The following is an 18,925-nucleotide window of genomic DNA, read 5'->3' as shown; positions in this document are numbered from 1 at the left end:
CACGTTCGAGGAGGCGATCAAGGCGGCGGTGGGATATCTAAAGACCAAAGGTCACCTGCCTGCCGAGCTGACCATCCCCCCCGAGGATCTAGCGAGCGTGATGGACACCATCCCCGACGCTTTTTTTGATTTTGATGTGTGAGGAGCGTTTTTATAAACTTTATTGTATTCCCGCCGTTCGGCCCAGACTATCTCTGTAATGACTTTTTTGGCTTGCGTAATAGATGATCTTCTGTTCCTTTCACCTTTTATTGTGGCAAGAACTTACTAAGTATTCTTTATAACCATTCCGCTCGGCACCTCTCCATGCCAGACAAGCGAATTATCTTTAATGTCTCATTACGCGCCTGATCAGCCGCTCAGCGCAAACTTGTTTGCCTCTTTAATTCCGATTAACCATCCTTTGCTTCGCGCCTTACCTCAAAGGGGTTTTCGCTGGATGAGAGCCGCTCGGCCGCCGGCTTGTCTCTTGATATTTATCGTCGGTGCTCGACGGCGCGGTTATTTATAGCCGGTCGGCGCGGCTCTCGATTTTTAACGACGGGGCTCGTCGGCTTTCCGCTCGGACGTTTATAGACGCCGGCTCGTCTCTCGATATTTAACGTCGATGCTTGACGGCGCGGTTATTTATAGCCGGTCGGCGCGGCTCTCGATTTTTAACGACGGGGCTCGTCGGCTTTCCGCTCGGACGTTTATAGACGCCGGCTCGTCTCTCGATATTTAACGTCGGTGCTCGACGGCGCGGTTATTTATAGCGGCTCTCGATTTTCGACGAGGCTCGTCGGCTTTCCGCTGGCGCGTTTATAGACGCCGGCTCGTCTCGATATTTAACGTCGGTGCTCGACGCCGTTATTTATAGCGGTCGGCGCGGCTCTCGATTTTAACGACGGGGCTCGTCGGCTTTCCTCTCGGCGCGTTTATAGACGCCGGCTCGTCTCGATATTTAACGTCGGTGCTCGGCGCGGTTATTTATAGCCGATCGGCGCGCTCTCGATTTTAACGACGGGGCTCGTCTGCTTCCCTTCGGACGTTTATAGACGCCGACTCGTCTCTCGATATTTAACGTCTGTGCTCGACGGCGCGGTTATTTATAGCCGGTCGGCGCGGCTCTCGATTTTTAACGACGGGGCTCGTCGGCCTTCCGAGGCTAACTCCTTACCAGGCCGAGCGGCTTTGTATCATATCCCGCGCTCGAACAATATTTATGCCCGGCCGAACAGCACGGGTCATTCGCTTACGAGTTTAAATATATACCCCTCCCGGCCGATCGGCTCGGGGGCCTTCGCTCTCTGAGCGCTTGGCCCGGATAATTTATATGCCCCTGCCGAACGGCAAGGGGTCTTACGCAGTAATCCTTTCGGCGGAGAATGCTCAATGTGTTTCCATCTCTTTGCTTCCTGCATCACAAGTACATAGGCAGCTAGCATATACACCAGAATAAATTACATTCGTGCACCTTTCATCCAGCCCGATAAGGCTGGAGGTGATTTGCACTCCACGGTCGCTCCAGCTGCCGTCCGTCTTCATCCTCCAAATAATAGGCTCCCGAACGGAGCTTCTCAATAACCTTGAAGGGACCTGCCCAAGGGGCTTCAAGCTTGCCAACGTCGCCGACTGGTTTGACTTTCTTCCAAACGAGATCGCCGACCTGAAACGATCTGGGGATTACTCGTCGGTTGTAGTTCTGCTTCATCCGTTGCCGGTATGCCATCAGCCGAACGGACGCCTTTGCCCTCTCCTCTTCTACCAAATCCAGCTCCATGTTCCTCCGTTCGGCGTTGTCATCATCGTAGCTCTGGATCCGGGCGGACTCAACGCCGACTTCAACCGGAATGACTGCCTCGCCGCCATATACCAAATGGAACGGTGTGACTCCTGTCCCTTCTTTTGGCGTCGTTCGGATGGCCCACAAGACGCTCGGCACTTCATTCGGCCAACTTCCAAATGGTCGAGCCGAGCGCGCAGAATACGAAGAATTTCCCGGTTGGCCACTTCAGCTTGACCGTTGCTCTGAGGATAGGCCACGGACGTGAAATGTTGCTCAATGTCGTAGCTTTTGCACCAATCCTCTAACATCTTCCCTGTGAACTGCCGCCCGTTGTCGGACACTAGTCGGCGAGGGATGCCGAACCGACAAATGATGTGTTGCCAGATGAATTTTTTAACCATTTGTTCAGTGATCTTTGCCAGCGGCTCGGCCTCCACCCACTTGGAGAAATAGTCGACCGCCACTAGTAAAAATTTCCTCTGTCCGGCCGCCATCGGAAATGGACCGACAATATCCATTCCCCATTGGTCGAACGGGCATGAAACGCTTGACGCCTTCATTTCTTCGGCCGGTCGGTGGGAGAAGTTGTGATACTTCTGGCATGAAAGGCAGGTAGATACTGTCCGAGCGGCGTCTGTTTGTAAAGTTGGCCAAAAGTATCCGGCCAAGAGGATCTTCTTGGCCAACGAGCGCCCGCCCGGATGCCCCCCGCATGATCCTTGATGTACTTCCTGGAGGATGTAAGCTGAGTCCTCCGAGCTTACGCATTTCAGCAACGGGCGCGAGAAAGCTTTCTTGTAAAGCTGATCTCCGATGAGTGTAAACCGACCGGCTCTCCTTCTGAGGAGCCGGGCTGCATATTCATCGGATGGTGTGGCGCCCGAACGGAGGAATTCTAGGATGGGTGTCCGCCAATCGCTGGGAAATGTGAGACCTTTCATCCGGTCGACGTGCGCTACCAACAGTACTTTTTCGATGGGTTGTTGTATGTCGACCGGCGTTATTGAGCTCACAAGTTTGGCTAACTCATCGGCTGCTTGATTTTCCGCTCTGGGTATCTTCTGGACAATAACTTCTCTAAACTCAGCTTTGAGCTTCTCGAAGGCTTCAGCGTAGAGTTTAAGCCGAGCGCTATTGATTTCGAAGGTGCCAGAGAGCTGCTGAGCGGCCAACTGCGAATCCGAGTGAATAGTTACCCGACCGGCTCCCACATGCCTGGCAGCCTGCAAGCCAGCTATGAGGGCCTCATACTCTGCCTCATTGTTGGTAGCTTTGTAATCCAGCCGGACGGATAAGTGCATCTTTTCTTCTTGGGGAGAGAGCAGCAATATTCCGACTCCGCTTCCGAGCCGAGTAGATGATCCATCCACATATATTCTCCACATAGCTTCCGACTCCTGCCTTTGCACCTCAGTCACGAAATCGGCCAAGGATTGAGCTTTGATCGCCAATCTGGGCTGATACTGGATGTCAAATTCACTAAGCTCCGTCGTCCATTTGATGAGCCGTCCGGATGCCTCTGGATTTAGTAGCACTCGCCCGAGCGGGCTATTGGTTTTGACAACGATCGTGTGCGCTAAGAAGTATGGACGAAGGCGCCGAGCGACGAGGACCAGAGCGAATGCTAGTTTCTCGAGCCCAGTGTAACGAGATTCAGCATCTTTTAGAATGTGACTGAGGAAATACACAGGCTCTTCTCCGCTCGACCTTACTAATGCCGAGCCGACCGCATGCTCGGTTGAAGACAAATACATATAAAGCGGCTCACCCGCCGTTGGTTTGGCCAACACCGGAAGAGAGTTGAGATATGCCTTCAAGTCTTCGAACGCCCAATCGCATTCTTCATCCCAGTGAAACTTTGTGGCTTTGCGCAAGATTTTGAAGAAAGGAAGGCTCCGGTCGACGGTTTTAGAGATGAATCTAGACAGATCAATTATCCGACCGGTCAATCGCTGAACTTCCCTTGTATTTCTGGGAGGCGGCATATCTTGCAGAGCTTTCACCTTGCTGGGATTAGCTTCGATGCCCCGCTCGGTCACTATGTATCCCAAGAAGCGTCCTCCTTTCGCTCCGAACAGGCACTTCTGAGGATTCAGCTTGACTCCATACTTACGCAGCGTTCGGAAGGTTTCTTCCATGTCCTTGAAGAGGTCGACCGCTCGGACAGACTTAATTAGAATGTCGTCCACATAAACTTCTAGGTTCCGCCCGATCTGCTCTCTGAATACCTTATTCATCAAGCGCTGATATGTGGCTCCAGCATTCTTCAATCCGAACGGCATCACATTATAGCAATAAGTGTCGTCGGCCGTCACGAAGCTGACTTTTTCTTGATCTTCACGGGCGAGCGACACTTGGTGATAGCCCTGGTAGGCGTCTAGCATACAGATTAATTCACAACCGGCCGTGGAGTTCACCAGCTGATCTATCCGGGGCAGAGGATAAAAATCCTTCGGGCAAGCTTTGTTAAGATCCCGGAAATCTATGCACACCCTCCATTTGTTGCCCGGCTTGGAGACTAATACTACATTTGCAAGCCAGCTCGGGAACTACACCTCACGTATATTGCCGGCTTCCAGAAGTTTCTCCACCTCCGTCCGGATGATGGCGTTCTGCTCGGCGCTGAAATCTCTTTTTCTTTGTTTTACCGGCCGAGCATCCGGTCGGACATGCAACTCATGCTGCGCTATGTTTGGCGAAATTCCGGGCAACTCATGTGTCGATCAGACGAAGACATCATGATTTCTCCTGAGGCATTGGATCAGCTCCTCTTTCTGCTTCTCCTCCAGATCGGACGCAATAAAGGTTGTGGCCTCTGATCGGGTTGGATGAATCTACACTTCTTCTTTCTCCTCATAAATTAAAGTGGGTGGCCTTTCGGTGATGGCGTTTACCTCGATCTGGGGCGTTTTTTGAGCAGAATTGGCCTCTGCTCGGACCATCTCGATGTAACATCGCCGAGCTGCTAGCTGGTCTCCTCGTACTTCTCCCACATGGTCCTCCACGGGAAATTTGATCTTCTGATGAAAAGTTGAGACGACCGTCCGGAATTCGCTGAGTGCCGGTCGTCCCAAAATGACGTTGTAGGACGAGGGAGAGTCAACCACTACGAAGTTTGTTGTTCTCGTCCTCCTGAGCAGGCTCTTCTCCCAGCGAAGTAGCCAGCCGGATCTGGCCGACCGGCTGAACTTCGTTACCCGTGAACCCGTAGAGCGGGGTCGTCATAGGTAGCAGCTCGGCTCGATCAATTTGCAGCTGATCGAACGTCCTCTTGAATATGATGTTGACTGAGCTCCTTGTGTCAACAAATACGCGGTGAATAGTGTAGTTGGCTATTATCGCATTGATGAGGAGAGCGTCGTCGTGAGGCACTTCAACTCCTTCCAAGTCCCCGGGCCCGAAACTGATTTCAGGTCCACTTGCTCGCTCTCTGCTGCAACCGACGGCATGGATTTGGAGCTGCCGAACGCTCGCCTTTCTAGCTCGATTGGAGTCTCCTCCGGTCGGCCCGCCAGCGATGACATTGATCTCGCCTCGGGAAGTGTTGCTTTTATTTTCCTCTTCCCGAGTGGATGGTCGGGACCGTTCTCTGGACGCTCGGCGATTCTCACGCCTGGGAGAGTGATGCCGATCGGGAGTCTGTTGCCGTGGCCTATCAACTCGCGTCCGATCGGCTTCCTGAATTCTCTGTCGCCGATCGACTGAGGGAGATCGCCGTCCAGCACTCCGTGGCACAGGATGAGCCACGAAGGGAAGACTTCGACAATCCCTTGTGTTGTGCGTATCCGTCCGGTGGAAGGAGCAGAACATCGAGGTCCACCTCTTCTTCGGTTTGGGGCGGGCGGCGGCTACCTCCTGCACATGGGACCGGACATGGGAAGATCGGATTGCTTCAGCCCTTGGTCCTCTAGGCGGCTGATGAGCGGCGTGCTGTTTCCGCTCGGCTGGAGGAGGCCGCTCGACGGGAGTTTCTTTTTTCCTGGCCGCCTGTGCTTCTTCCACTTTAATGTACTCGTTAGCCCGATGTAGCATGTGATCGTAATCCCGGGGCGGCTTTCGGATGAGCGATCGGAAGAAATCTCCATCCACTAGGCCTTTTGTGAAGGCATTCATCATGGTTTCCGAAGTGGCCGTTGGAATATCCATCGCCACTTGGTTGAATCGCTGGATGTAAGCTCGAAGCGATTCCCGGGCCTCTTGCTTGATGGCGAACAGACTTACGCTTGTTTTTTGATAACGCCGATTGCTGGCGAAGTGGTGGAGGAAGACCGTTCGGAAGTCCTTGAAGCTTGTGATGGATCCGTCCGGCAGCCTCCGGAACCACCGTTGAGCCGATCCCGAGAGAGTGGTGAGAAAAACTCGGCACTTTACACTATCTGTGTATTGATGGAGGGTTGCCGTGTTATCAAACTTACCCAGGTGATCATCCGGGTCGGTTGTCCCATTATACTCGCCGATCGTCGGGGGCGTGTAGTGCTTGGGCAGAGGGTCTCGTAGAATGGCCTCTGAAAATTGGCGATTGATCCGCTCGGGCGACGCGTCCGCTCGGGGGGTTTTCCCCTTCCTGTCATCTCGTCGAGGCATTTCCTCCGAAGAAGACCCCTTATCTCTGTGAGTTGGTAAGGCTTCAGGGGTTCGGAACAGAGCCCGATGAAATGCGACGGTGGCAGGTGGTGCTTCCGTTCGGCCACCAGATGCTGATGTTGCTTGCTGCTCCGGCCGCTCGGATGCGGCCTTCTATTTTTGCTCCACGAGCTTAGCGGCCCTTGTCTCGATCAGAGCGTCGAGTTCCTCGTTCAAAAGCGTTACCATGTGTTGTCGTCCAGCTTCGTCCATTGTTCCCGATCGGATGCAGGAGCGTTCCCACAGACGGCGCCAAATTGATCCTGTCCGAATCACCGAACCAAAGGACGCTGGGCACGTGGCACGCTCCTAGTCGAGGACGTAGGCCTCCGTCTGGTCGCACGAATCTCCGGCGAACCTGCACAGAAGTCGGGCCGGGAAGGGTTCCCGGCGTCGACCCTCCGACGCTCAAGTCAGGTAAGCAAATAATGCAAAAGGTGGCTCCAGAGATGATTTTTCGCGTATCTGCGGCGAAGTAAGAGGTTTTATATATATAGAGCGAGGAGAGAACTAATGCACGTTCACCGAGGCACAGACGTGTCAGCAACCCATACCTCGGTATGTACTTGTCAGAGAGCTTACCTGACACCATACTGCTACAGTTCAATCACGTCTCCGGGGTATGGCGTAGCCATACGACTTGACGGCTGTCAGAGGGTGTTCCCTTCCTTTACCCACCACCCGGCCGGGACGTCCGTCCGGCCGACCGGGCGAAGAACGTCGTCCGGACGGCCTTAATTCCCTGCGTCGGCCGGGCGGCCCGTCCCTCCGCTCGGTCATTATGTACTGTTTCATTGAGCGTCGGAACCCTGGTCCCTACCAGGGTGCCTTTTACTACCAGATGTCCCTTTCTTCTAAATCCGGTCGGCTCGTCCTTTTCCGGTGGGCCACTGGGCCCTTTGACCTCCCCGTGGTGTTGACCCCTCGTTATAGGGTTCCGGATTCTTACCACCGGATCAATAAACAAGAACAGAAACGTTTTCAACCTGTTCACTTACTTTCCAAAGAGATAAGCACGAACAACAAACCAAGACTTCTCCCATTCCTTCGATTTAAATCATGCTAGCTATGTAATTCACCCAAAAAAATAAAAAATAAAGATGAATTCCGTGGTTAATTACTTTATCGGTGAATTGACTAGTTTACATGATGACTGTAACGAAGCAGCTCACGTCGTTAGAAGGCTCGAGTTGTCCTCATGCATCTTTGCTAGTTCTTGGTGTTTGTTTGTTTGTTTAATTTGTTTGTTTGGGTCTAGTGCTATTCGTTTTAATATGTTCGAGACACTATATAGATAGATAGATGGCCTTTAAAGATGCTTGCATGACTGTTGGAAGGGGGGGCTAAATCTGAGGGCAAATGCATTTGCATTAGCAACGACACTTGACAAGGTAAAACAATTTCCTCAATCAATGTAGAGTAGGATCTGGTGCCTGGAGCTATATGCAAACCTTTTGCTCGAAACTAAGACATAATTTTGAAATGACACCATCAGCAACCTCTGTTTTTTTTTTTTTCCTCACTCATCTATCTGTATGTTTGCAACTAACCTTTATCTTCCTTTCCCCATGGGACACCGCAAACTTCCACCTCTATGTATACAAATTTGGACAGAGCACATGCACGCAAGCACACGGCCAGCTTAATTAATCTCAGACTTGCTCATTTGCCGATCCAATATCCATGCAGCTAGCTGAAGAGAACGTGCATGATTTTGGCATACCACCGTCACTGCAGTAAAAAGCTCCTCCAAATTAAATCCAATTCATCTTGTCTGAAATTTGAGTCAGATGAAGATCGGATGAATTGTTGTTGGCGTTGATGGAGGAGCGACTGAAACACTTTTCTCATATGCACTTTCGAAAATGGGCTCCTACGTGGTGCTGATGGACAACGATGACTGAGCCGAAAGTACCTGAGTTCTACGCACACTCAAACAAGCATACGGACATTAGAGGCAAGAAATCAAGGAAAAAGTCCCCAGAGCAAGACCTCCGACGCTCAAGTCAAGTACTTTCCCCCTAGAAAAACAATGTATGAAAGAGAAAAAAAAGTAGAAGACAAGTGCGAATGTGTAAGAGAGCGTATCTGTGTGAGGGAGAAGATCTCCCTTTTTATATGACAGTGCGTACCTTCTAGAGCTTGACTGATGTCAGAGAATGTCGGGTATCAGGACTTGTCGGGTGATGGAGGACACGTGACATCCTCTTGTAAACTGAAGGAAAGTTCCATTCGTAGATGACTGTAGACTGTTGGAATATTCCCTGTACACTTAGCAGTTATTCTCTGACAGACGGTTACGATTCTCTAATCTTGTTGTCATGTAGCGCATTCTGTCCCGATCGAGCATGAATAGGGTAGTTCGGGATGATCAATTGGGCATAACACCTGGCCTAAACCTTAGAGGGTTGAGAGTCGTGGAGAGATCGTCCAAGAGTTGATCGGGATTTAGCTGACCGGAAGTTTAGCTTACTGAGAACACTAGACCTAAGTACAACCAGGCCGTGAGAGCCCAACCCATCAAATCCAAGTCAAGTATCACCCTGACTATCTACCCAAGTGTCTCAGATCTGAAGTTCTGGTCTGTGAGAACTCGTCCGAAAATCAGGTTGTTGACGTCGTCACTCGGTCTTACTTTCTCTTTTCATACCTGTTGATTGCCCTGTCCCTTTGGCTTCGGACTATCACGCCCACTTCTGACTATCATGTTCTCTTGACTTCTGACTACCTAATCTTATCGGATCCCATTATTATGTACCGTATCACCAATAATTAGTTTTTTTCCCACTCATTGTAGGGGATGCAGTGCATCCATGTCTGATCCAAAGTCAGGTCAGCCACTTCTGTTCCTAGAATTGGGAAGAGTAATTTGCTCACACAGTCACACTTATAGCTGCCACATTTGCACCAATGAATTAATCTGTTCATCTCATGATTAATTATATTTACGAGGAATAATTTAATGTGCCGTGATACTCCAAGGCATTAGCAATATCTTAGGAAGCATATATAGCATGTGTATATATCCAGTTTTAAGTACAAATTGAACTCGCAAATTAACTTGAAAATAAATGCAAACATCAATCACAGTCTATATTTTAGAGCCCAAGAATATTAATTATAATTAGTGACAGTTAATCCAGATTATTTGGGTTTCCACGCGCAAGCCCACACGACTGGATTCTCCTTCCACGTTAGGTACATGCCCGACGTCTCCCCCTCCGCCGGCAGCAGCGACCATCCCGGCCGGTACCGCTTCAGCAACGCCTTCAAGTCATCGATGACGTCGTCGCTGATGCCGAACGTCTCGAAGCCGCACCGCTCCAACCGTCGGCACCACTGCCTCCCTCTCTCCCTTCGCTCACCGTCCACCACTGCGTCGGCGCCGCCCTCGCATGCCAGCAGTCCGACGAGGCTCCGGAAGCACTCCCTCTCCAGAGCAAGCCGCTCGTTGCACGTCGCCGGGAAGCTCTCCTCCAGCATCTCGAAATAGGAGCCGTAGAACCGCAGGCACTCCTCGAAGGACTCCATGAACTCGCCGGCGGCGCCGAAGTCCGCCTCGTCCTCCACTACGGTCAAGACCCTCGGCCGCAGCGCCGCCGCGGCCCGTAGGAACGAGTCCCGCGAATCCCCGCACCCGGCTCGCCGAAGAGCGCCGACGCAGTTCACCGCGACGGCCTCCCCTTCGCGGAGCTCGAGCTTCTCGGGGCGCAGCGCGTCGGCGAGGCGCGGCAGCGCGGGGGCGGCGATAGCGCGGAACTCGAGCGGCACGCCCATAAGCCGCGCGAACTTCTCGATGCGCGCTCCGATCTCGGCCACGACGCCAGCGGCCGTGGAGGAGACGACGGTGAGCCGGACGCGGGGGGCGTCTGCGTCGGCGCGCGAGGCGAGGGCCTCGAGGAGCGTGGGCCACTGGGTGCAGAAGGTGTCGCTGACGTCGACGATGTGGAGAGCAGGCTCGCCGTCGAGGGCCTGGAGGAGGGCGCCGTTGGCGGCGACGTGGCCGAAAGTGGACCACGGGGCAGCCTCCTGGAACTTGAGGGCGAGGCGGCGGGCTGAGGCGAAGGAGACGGCGCGTTCGGCGACGGCGAGGGAGGTGCTGTAGCAGTGGTCGCCGGAGGCTGTGGCTCGGCAGAAGAGGGCCTGCAGGAAGGCATAGGCGAGGCGCTGCTCGCAGTCGCCGTAGGGGGAGGCGAGCTCGTTGAGCATCCAGAGGAGGCGGTGCAGGTTAGCAGAGTCCTTGTCCGCGAAGGCGCGGGCGCAGTCGCGGAGGAGGTCGGCGGCCCACGGCTTGGCAGGCTCGACGGATAATAAAGGATCGAGGTCGAGGTCGAGTTGGCGAGCGGACGTGATCGGAGGTGGTGGGTTCTGCATGTTAATTAATTAAGTTTCAGTCGATCTGGTCTCTCGGCGTCATGCCATTTATGTTTATGCCATCGGGGCCGGAGAAGGTGAGTAATAAATAGACGTAAAGGCGTCTTCTGTCATCTTAATCTGTTTCGTTAAACTTTGAGAAGGAATATATGTAATAAATACTACAGAATCCGAGCTGATCTCTCCAGGTGATGTGTTGTCGATTTCCTTTTCCTTTGCCGCGTGCCGAATCAGCGCAGCCTTCTCCGAGCGCCGGCTGCCGGCTGCCGTCTCCGACGACCGACCGGCACAGCATCCAACAATTTCAAGGAATCCAACGCCTAGGAGTGCGCCGCCTCGCTGAGCGCATTTACAGTCAAATTGTTGCCTTCGGATAATTAAGAGGCAAATCGATCGAGTTCAAGTCTCATCGTTTAAAACTATATTTCTTTGCTTAATATTTAATTACATTATTATTTCGTATACGTAAGGTAATTTAATACACTACACTATAGCGTAGTGTAGTTGGTAATTCGAACTCTGATGAAGGTCAGAGTCGAGCGTGATGCCAATCCAATGTCAACTTCAATCGGCTGGCTACTAAAAAACATCCTTAGAAATAATTAAGTGCTGCATCGCACTATCAAATCTTTGCCATTTGTCTCCGTATAATTAAAATGCTGTGTTATATATATATATATATATATATATATATATATATATATATATATATATATATATATATATATATATATATATATATATATATATATAATCCTGTCTTAAGCCTATGAGATAGAAAATTAGGGATATGATATTCCTGTTGATCGCATGTAGATTTTATTCTGATCTGTAATATAGATTAATTATGTCAGTGTCGATCCAGGAAAGGGATCTCCAGCTTTAACCTTCTGACATTCAAGTCAGTCACCGATGATGAAGTAGAAGGCGGAGCAATAAGAATGAACAGTAACGAGAACAGTGTATATCACGTATTACCTATCTTCATCGATATTTGAACCACCCTTTATATAGAGCTCATATAACGAACGTGCACATTCTCGAAGGCGAGCACGTTTCTCCAAGTTTTCCTTGAAAAGACTTGTTAGTAAAGTGTCTCTGACACAGTACTTTAACAAGCCGAGCATATCTCTGAGGTAATAGTGAAAGTTTCTGTCATACGATCTTCAGGTTGTCCATACCCGGTGTCAGCATCACTAACTCCTAAAAGGATGTCGGTAGATAACAGAGTATGCTGCTGCCAAAACTCCACTGTGCTTGTGTCATGTCCGGTTGGCCGGAACATCACTGTACTTGCGTCACGTCCACTCGACTGAGGCTTCACTGTGCCTGTGTCACGTCCGCTCGGTCGAAGATCCAATGTACCAATGTCGAGTCCTACCGCCTGACCGAACAGGGTAACCGCTCAGCCCAGCTTATACACATCGTCTCTAGCGTCTACTCCCTTATTCATCGTCGACTGTTCGGCGCATGCCTGAGTCAGAGGTGGGGTTGGATCGGGTATCTTTCTTCTCGGTCGGGGCATTACCGTTCGATCGGCAGATAATAATTGAGCATTGACAGTCTTAACTTTAACTTTTACCATGACAACTACCCTCTACGAGGTAGGACCTCTTCTTATCACTGCATCAATCTATCTAAGAGAAAACTTCATTTTGTCCTAAAGTTGGTGAACCACAGACAAATGTATAGGAACAGACCAGCCATTAGAGGAAGAATTAGAAGATCATAACGGAGTCAAACCCCAAATTAAAGAATCTCCACATTAATTAATTATCTTCAGAGAAACGGAGTTTTAATTTAAACAATTTGGAATATTAAATGAAGCTGAGAAAAAGATGAACAGAAAGCAACAAGCGAGGCATCAGGGGCAATAACTAAAAGACTAAACAGGCAAACGCCCAAACAAGTATCTCGCTCCTTAGTTATTCCACCGATGAGGTTTCACAAAATGACAAGGCCAACACTAATTTTCTAATCATTAGAAGTTTGTCGAGGAAAAAATAAAGATCGTGCTGGAGAAATTGCCTTCAAAGTACTGTGGGCAAAAGCTAGGCGCTAGCTGTTTCAGTTCTGCTCAAAGAAAGGGGAAAAGCTCGGTGAGTTTTTTAGAACACTGGTGATGATAAACCTGTAGTACATATGATGACTGGTAGCGATCAAAAGTAATGCAATCTCTGCAAAAGCAAAGATGATTTTGTTGCAGACTCGCTTTATTGAATGATTGAACGTAGGTTATCATTTCCTACCAAATGCAAAGGGAGATGAATCGATGAAGAACTTGACTCATGCAAGTAAAATATACTATGAAAGAAAAAGAGGCAGAGGTTGCTATGGTAGAAATATACTATGAAAGACCTTCACTCATATGTCTTAAAGTGCACCAGAGCATGTTCTTCGTCAGGGCTTCCCTTCTTGATGGATAATGAGAACAGCCATTATGAGCAACAAAGTTGGTTCCTGATTTTATTATATCCATTATCATCACACTTTTTCATCCTCTTAACCTATGCCTTGGATATCATTTCACTGAGGGACCAATGCACCAAAGTCATTAGTAGAGTTGCAAAAGTTTGCCATCCAAAGGTATAAAATATGTTAGAATTCAATCAAAAGTCTCATATGGGAGGCATTTAAAAAAGATAGGTTTAAAAGAATACATAATATTTCTATTGGTATGATACATTTTGGATAGAGCGTAAGAGTAAAGTCACGAGAATTTAATCCTAAAGTGGATAATATCATGTCATTATGAAGATATATGAATAACCTTTTGGGCACAATAAAATATGAACAATTAATGATGCAAGGGGATCCAGGAATACAGCTAGCTTGACACGCTCGTGCTCCATTGCGTGCCTTGACAAGGAGCGACCAAGCCTACCAACAAGAACACGGTCAGTCGATTTTTCTTGGCACGATCATCTTCCATCTTATACATGGTTGCAGCCCAAATGAGTCTAGAACTTTAAAAAATCATAACTTTTGATACAAAGATCTATAATTTATTACCGAATATAACCTATAACCCCCATCTCAAGTCTAAAAACGTCGTTTAAGAAGAGAAAGAAAGTAGCTGCAATAATGACAGAAGATAATATATTAAAAAAAAACTAGTGAGTACCATTAACTTAGTGTTATTTAATTAAAAAATGTTATGCAAAAATCGAATTTGAGATAACTGAGATCCGTTGGATTAATCCGTCCTACTGAATAATTAAGTAAATTAAATTAAATTAAATTTTATAAATTTATTTAAAGATAGATCTAAGTAGACCAATCCGTCTGGGCTCGTGACCTACGTTGGTTGGCCCATGACAAGTTTGGCTTTGTCCAATTGAGAAATATTTTTTTTTTCAAAATTTAAAATTCAAATGGAAAATTCAATGGGCACTTAGACTTGACCCATTTAATCCGTAATCCAAATTTAAAATTTATAATTTTTTCTATATTTTTTTAATTTTTAGCGGGCTCATGACCCGTCTAATCCACAATCGACCTTGGATTGGATTGAAGATTTCTTAATCCGTCAAAATAATGGTCGGCCTGGCCCGTCCCACTATAGATCAGGCCGTCTAACCACTCTCGAAACTAATATTGTGTTTTGGTAGATGGAAATAGGAGAGAAAATAAAGGAAAGGAAAAAAATTCTGTTGCTTACTTGGAGGAATGCAGAGAGATGAAGTATTTTATTCCATTCAATTCCTTCATTTTATTTCTACTCAAATCATGTGAAAAGGATGACATTAAACAACATTTTAATCAATAAAAACACCCAGACAAATGAATGATATCATGATTCTTTCGATTTCTTTAAAAAATAAAAAATGATTGAGCTCAAGCAAGCATTTGAGAGTTGGTCATCTGTTGAGATCAGATCTCACATCTTTAAGCCACTAATCCAACCTGATGCATTCACCTCTCTGTAAAGGTTTTGTTCATCATCAATCTGAGAATAATCATGAAACATCAGATTTCAAAAACTAGATTTTCCTTCATCAATAATTGCTGAGTACAAGCTGCATCCTCCCTGTCATATTCTTTTGCCACCTAATCTAAATCAGAGATCTAATAGTTGCTTTCATTTCAATCATGCTACTGGAATCCATATATGCAATGAGCACAATCACTTGCACCATGAAGAAAACAACCCCCTTAATGATCATGCCTTCTCCATCCCTACTGACTCTAATTGCTTTTAGCCCTTCTTAGGCTTCACCACATAATTATGACTCATGATCCAAATTATGACTCATGATCCAATTCTTTATGTCCCCTTGAGGCGGTGCGATAGTTAAGACATGGGGTGTTGTCACATGAGGTCTTGGGATCGAAACTCGGCGTGACCGAGCATAACCTCTCCCATGTCTTGGCCATTTGCACTAATCGCTAGTAGCCACCTGTGATTTACCTCCTCCGTGTTGGCCTAAGGATGGGTTGACAGAGGCGCTGGGGGCGAGCGAATTGCCTTTTGCTATATGATCCAATTCTTTATCAAATTGTCAATGCTTTACTCATCTATGCTTGTCATTATGTATAGTGAGAGAATCAATTTTTTTTATCTAAGATTAAGACCATGCTATCTTTGATTTTTTTTTATTATTATTTGATGCGGCGCTGAAGGCGACCTACCAGTAGATATAAGTAGAAGAAAAATAACAGACATGGAGATCAAAGTCAAAACAGTCAAAGGTCCAGACTCATAAAGCAAACCAATTAAGTAAAGTGGTGGTCTCGTCTGTTCAGCCGGGTGTGACAACTTAGTCGGCTCTAGTCGTGCCAAAACGGTCGCTCTGGGAAAACCCACTATTAAGGCTGATAGTCAAGCAACAACTCCCTCGGACCGTTACCCTCAAGCGGGAGGCATGTCCGATCGGGCAAAGGACAACCCTTCGATAACAGTACAACCGAACTGAAAAGAAGGACAATAGTATTGTGCATTACGTCTGGATGGGGACTACCCGGCCGAGCAACAACCAATCGGTTGAGCAAAGACCGATCGGTCGAGCAGCGGCCGATCGACCTCGCTTGTAGACCTACTAACTATCTCATCATATCCTTTTGGAAGTTTGTGCCGCTGACAGTAGAGTATGTCCAGCAAGTAAATCATATTTTAGAAGCTTCTAAGTTGTCACATCAAGAAGTTGCATGGCTACTTAATGAATGGTATAAAAGACAATTTTTGACTTATCTTTTCCTATGACGCCTAGGAAAACGTGTCTACACTTTGAGATGTGTGCACGAACACTACGGTGATACTATAAAAGGAGGTTTTCATCTACAAGCGGAGGTATGCCAACTTCGTTTTCTACACGCTTTATCTATAGTTATCCATTTTTCTACTCGCCGGAGACTAACTTGAGTGTCGGAAGGCCAACGTCGAAAACTCCTTCCCGGTCCAACACTAACGACTATGTGTTGCAGGCTTACGTGGAGTCTTCACTTCATCACCTTTCAAACCACATCCTCAATTTTATGTCTTCTCCGTTTTCGGACCGGATCATTATTAAAACAAAATATTTCTACCTATTATTCTTTCATTCTTCTTTATGAATGGCAAAAAATTTCTTTGTATCATGTCTTCCCTTGTTGATCTGTATTAGTTACAACGTAACCTACAGATCATCATCCTAAGTGTATCCTACAAAAAGGAATTAGAATAGGATTAACTTATAATTAGTGTTTGTAGTTACAGCAACAACACCTAAGCATGCAAGACCCACATCAGCATTGCCGCATAACACCAAGTGGATAAATTACTTCTTCAATCTTCGAAGGTCCTCATGGTTTCTAGCAAAAGCGAGACAAGAACTTTTCCTCCTCGATTTCATATTTCCAATTGTTTGTTAACCTCTCATTCTGCGAAATCATGCCAAAGCAAAAGTGTCGCACAATAAACAAAAGAAAGCAGAGGAAAAGGAGCACTCTGTGCTCAGAATCTCTTAACAATGAACAGCTCAATCCTTGCGACTTGAATCCACAGATGAGCTCCATCACCCTCCCCTCCATTTCTGTCGAGCATTCCTTCCCTCTTAATGCAAGATCAAAAGAATCCACAGACAGTTCAAGAAAGGTCGATCCCAAGTAACTTGTAATTCTTTTTCTTTGTCAATCAATGTAATATACTTTCTTAGTAATAATTTTACGTTTTACTCGATCAATCTTTCCAGAAAGCCATGGTACCAAAGGTTGATGGAGGTTGTGATTCTATGGAAGAGTGTGAGAAAGTCTCCGGCAGTAGAAAGCAGAATGGATTCAGCAAACACCGGCAAGTCAAAGTTGAGGAAATGCTCCTCTTTGAAGGTCGCGTCTTCCTTCACTCGAGTGTGTTTTTGCGCTCCGATCTCATCCTACAATGAGGTGTTTCGCACCGATGTCCCCCCGAGAAGGAGCTTCAGCTATCCGAGCTCGAAAGCCTTTGCGCCGCCGTTGCCTCGGGTCGTCGGCACGGCGAATTCAGTGGAAATGAGGAGAGTTTTCAGGGGCAAGTCGCTGACAGATGATACGTTGATGAGGAGGTTTGTGGTGGAGGAGGAAGCAATGATGCAGCTGAAGAGGAGGAACCAGATGGAATTTATGAGGAAGAGGAACGCCATGAAGAGGAAGAAGCTCGGGCCTAGTCCTCTCTGTAGAATGGCAATGGCGGGAGAAGATTGATTATTTTAAGTTTTTTTTTTTTTGCTGAATTAAGTGCTAATTAATTCTTCTTGGCCTGCGATTAATTTGGTGGTCTCTATGGTCATGTTCTTGAGGATGGATCTTTAATTTGTTCCTCCTCCTCATACTTCATATCGTGCTTAATTATTTTAGAAAAGAAAATGTGAAATTTGAGTGCTTGAAACAAAATAACAGAATTGATCTAGATGAGGACTCTGTTTGGTTAGAAACTGCGCGCTCCGGAACAAAAACTTTGCATGTAATAAATACACTTTGTCATTTGCAAATAACTTGGAACTTTTATTCAACGCCTATCACAAGGTCCATAGCTTAGGACATCTCAATAGTTGCAGTTCTCTAAATGATTTGTTTTTTTAATGATTCTAATATATCACATCACATTTAAAAATTAAATAAAAAGTCTTAAATCATTAAAAAGATGAGATTTGAGATTCATATTTTGAGTAAAAATTCTTGTATCTAAATTAATATAATAGGTATAAAATCATGTAACTTATGTTATGAATTGAATAAAATAAATTTAGTTAGAGCTCCAACTAATAGTTATGTTTCAATAATATTTTATATTATTATTGATGTGATATATTAGGATAAAAAAAATCTCATTTAGCTCTCTAATGGCATTAGAGATGCACTAGGTGAAATTTTTTGTGATATATGATGTGACCATATAGGAAGGTTTACTTGGTACGAGATCAACTATTAGGGTGGAGGTCAAAGTCAAGGTGACCAACGCTAGGGTGACAAAGGGCTGAATGGAGGATGATTGATTGTAGTGGCCGGTCGGCCAGTCAGGCCCCGATCGACAGGAGATGGGTCTGAGCCGAACCCCATTCTGGCTCGGGATGATACGTAGGACAGCCGACGCTCAATACGGAGCAGCAGGACGCCGAGAGAGACCGCATAGCTGATCTACACGAGGGAAAATATTTTACCATACGGCCACTGCATAGAAGAACTATGATGGCCGACAGAGCGGAGGAGTCCCGGCCAAGCGGCTACCCCGCTTGGCCAAGTAGCGGGACCCAGCCATGGATAGAACAGAGTCTCAGTCGAGCGGCTACCTCGCTCGCCCAAGCAACAAGACCACTGTAATATCTCTCGATATCAATTGTGAGATAGTGTCACTGACACAAGATATGGTCGACAAGTAGATCGTACGACGGAAGCTTTTACTATCACATCAAATATATGTACGTCTTGTTAAGGTATGTGTCAGACGTACTTTCCTGAGAAGGCCTTTTCATAAGACATGTGGGAGGGCATGCCCATGTCTCGAGAAGCGCGCACATTGTCCTCCAGGGCTCTATATAAAGGGAGTTCTTCATCGACTAAGGTAGGCGTTATTCTTGAGTTCTACTGTTACTACTGTTGCTCCGTTTTTCTCCATATTCCAGAAACTGACTTAAGCATCGGAGGATCAACATTGAGGATACCTTCCCTAGCCTGGCATTGACATCATTTGCTTTACAGATTAGAGTG

General features: G+C 47.1%; 2 protein-coding genes across 2 annotated transcripts; one reads left to right on the top strand and one right to left on the bottom strand.

The window, feature by feature from the left end:
* Positions 1-9,420: 9,420 nt before the first annotated feature.
* On the bottom strand, positions 9,421-11,145 carry LOC122036597 (protein SHORT-ROOT-like). Its single transcript, XM_042595969.1, has one exon. It carries the CDS (start codon positions 10,763-10,765, stop codon positions 9,536-9,538), a length of 1,230 nt encoding a protein of 409 aa, XP_042451903.1. The 5' UTR covers positions 10,766-11,145; the 3' UTR covers positions 9,421-9,535.
* Positions 11,146-16,634: 5,489 nt separating this feature from the next.
* LOC122036586 lies at positions 16,635-17,422 on the top strand. Its single transcript, XM_042595954.1, has 2 exons — positions 16,635-16,849; positions 16,936-17,422. Exons 1-2 carry the CDS (start codon positions 16,635-16,637, stop codon positions 17,420-17,422), a joined length of 702 nt encoding a protein of 233 aa, XP_042451888.1.
* Positions 17,423-18,925: the final 1,503 nt, after the last annotated feature.

The sequence above is a fragment of the Zingiber officinale genome, unplaced genomic scaffold (assembly GCF_018446385.1).
Source record: "Zingiber officinale cultivar Zhangliang unplaced genomic scaffold, Zo_v1.1 ctg178, whole genome shotgun sequence".
Lineage (NCBI taxonomy): Eukaryota > Viridiplantae > Streptophyta > Magnoliopsida > Zingiberales > Zingiberaceae > Zingiber > Zingiber officinale.
The sequence above is the reverse complement of the archived record's forward strand: the minus strand, read 5'-3'. Positions and strand labels throughout refer to the sequence as shown.

What these genes read in the sequence shown, in the direction of transcription:
- LOC122036586 (XM_042595954.1), top strand. Translation starts at nt 16,635, where the DNA reads ATGCCAAAGCAAAAGTGTCGCACAATAAACAAAAGAAAGCAGAGGAAA. An exon ending in TCAAGAAAGGTCGATCCCAA is followed by an intron (nt 16,850 to 16,935) that starts GTAACTTGTAAT and finishes CAATCTTTCCAG; the next exon opens with AAAGCCATGGTACCAAAGGT.
- LOC122036597 (XM_042595969.1), bottom strand. Translation starts at nt 10,765, where the DNA reads ATGCAGAACCCACCACCTCCGATCACGTCCGCTCGCCAACTCGACCTC.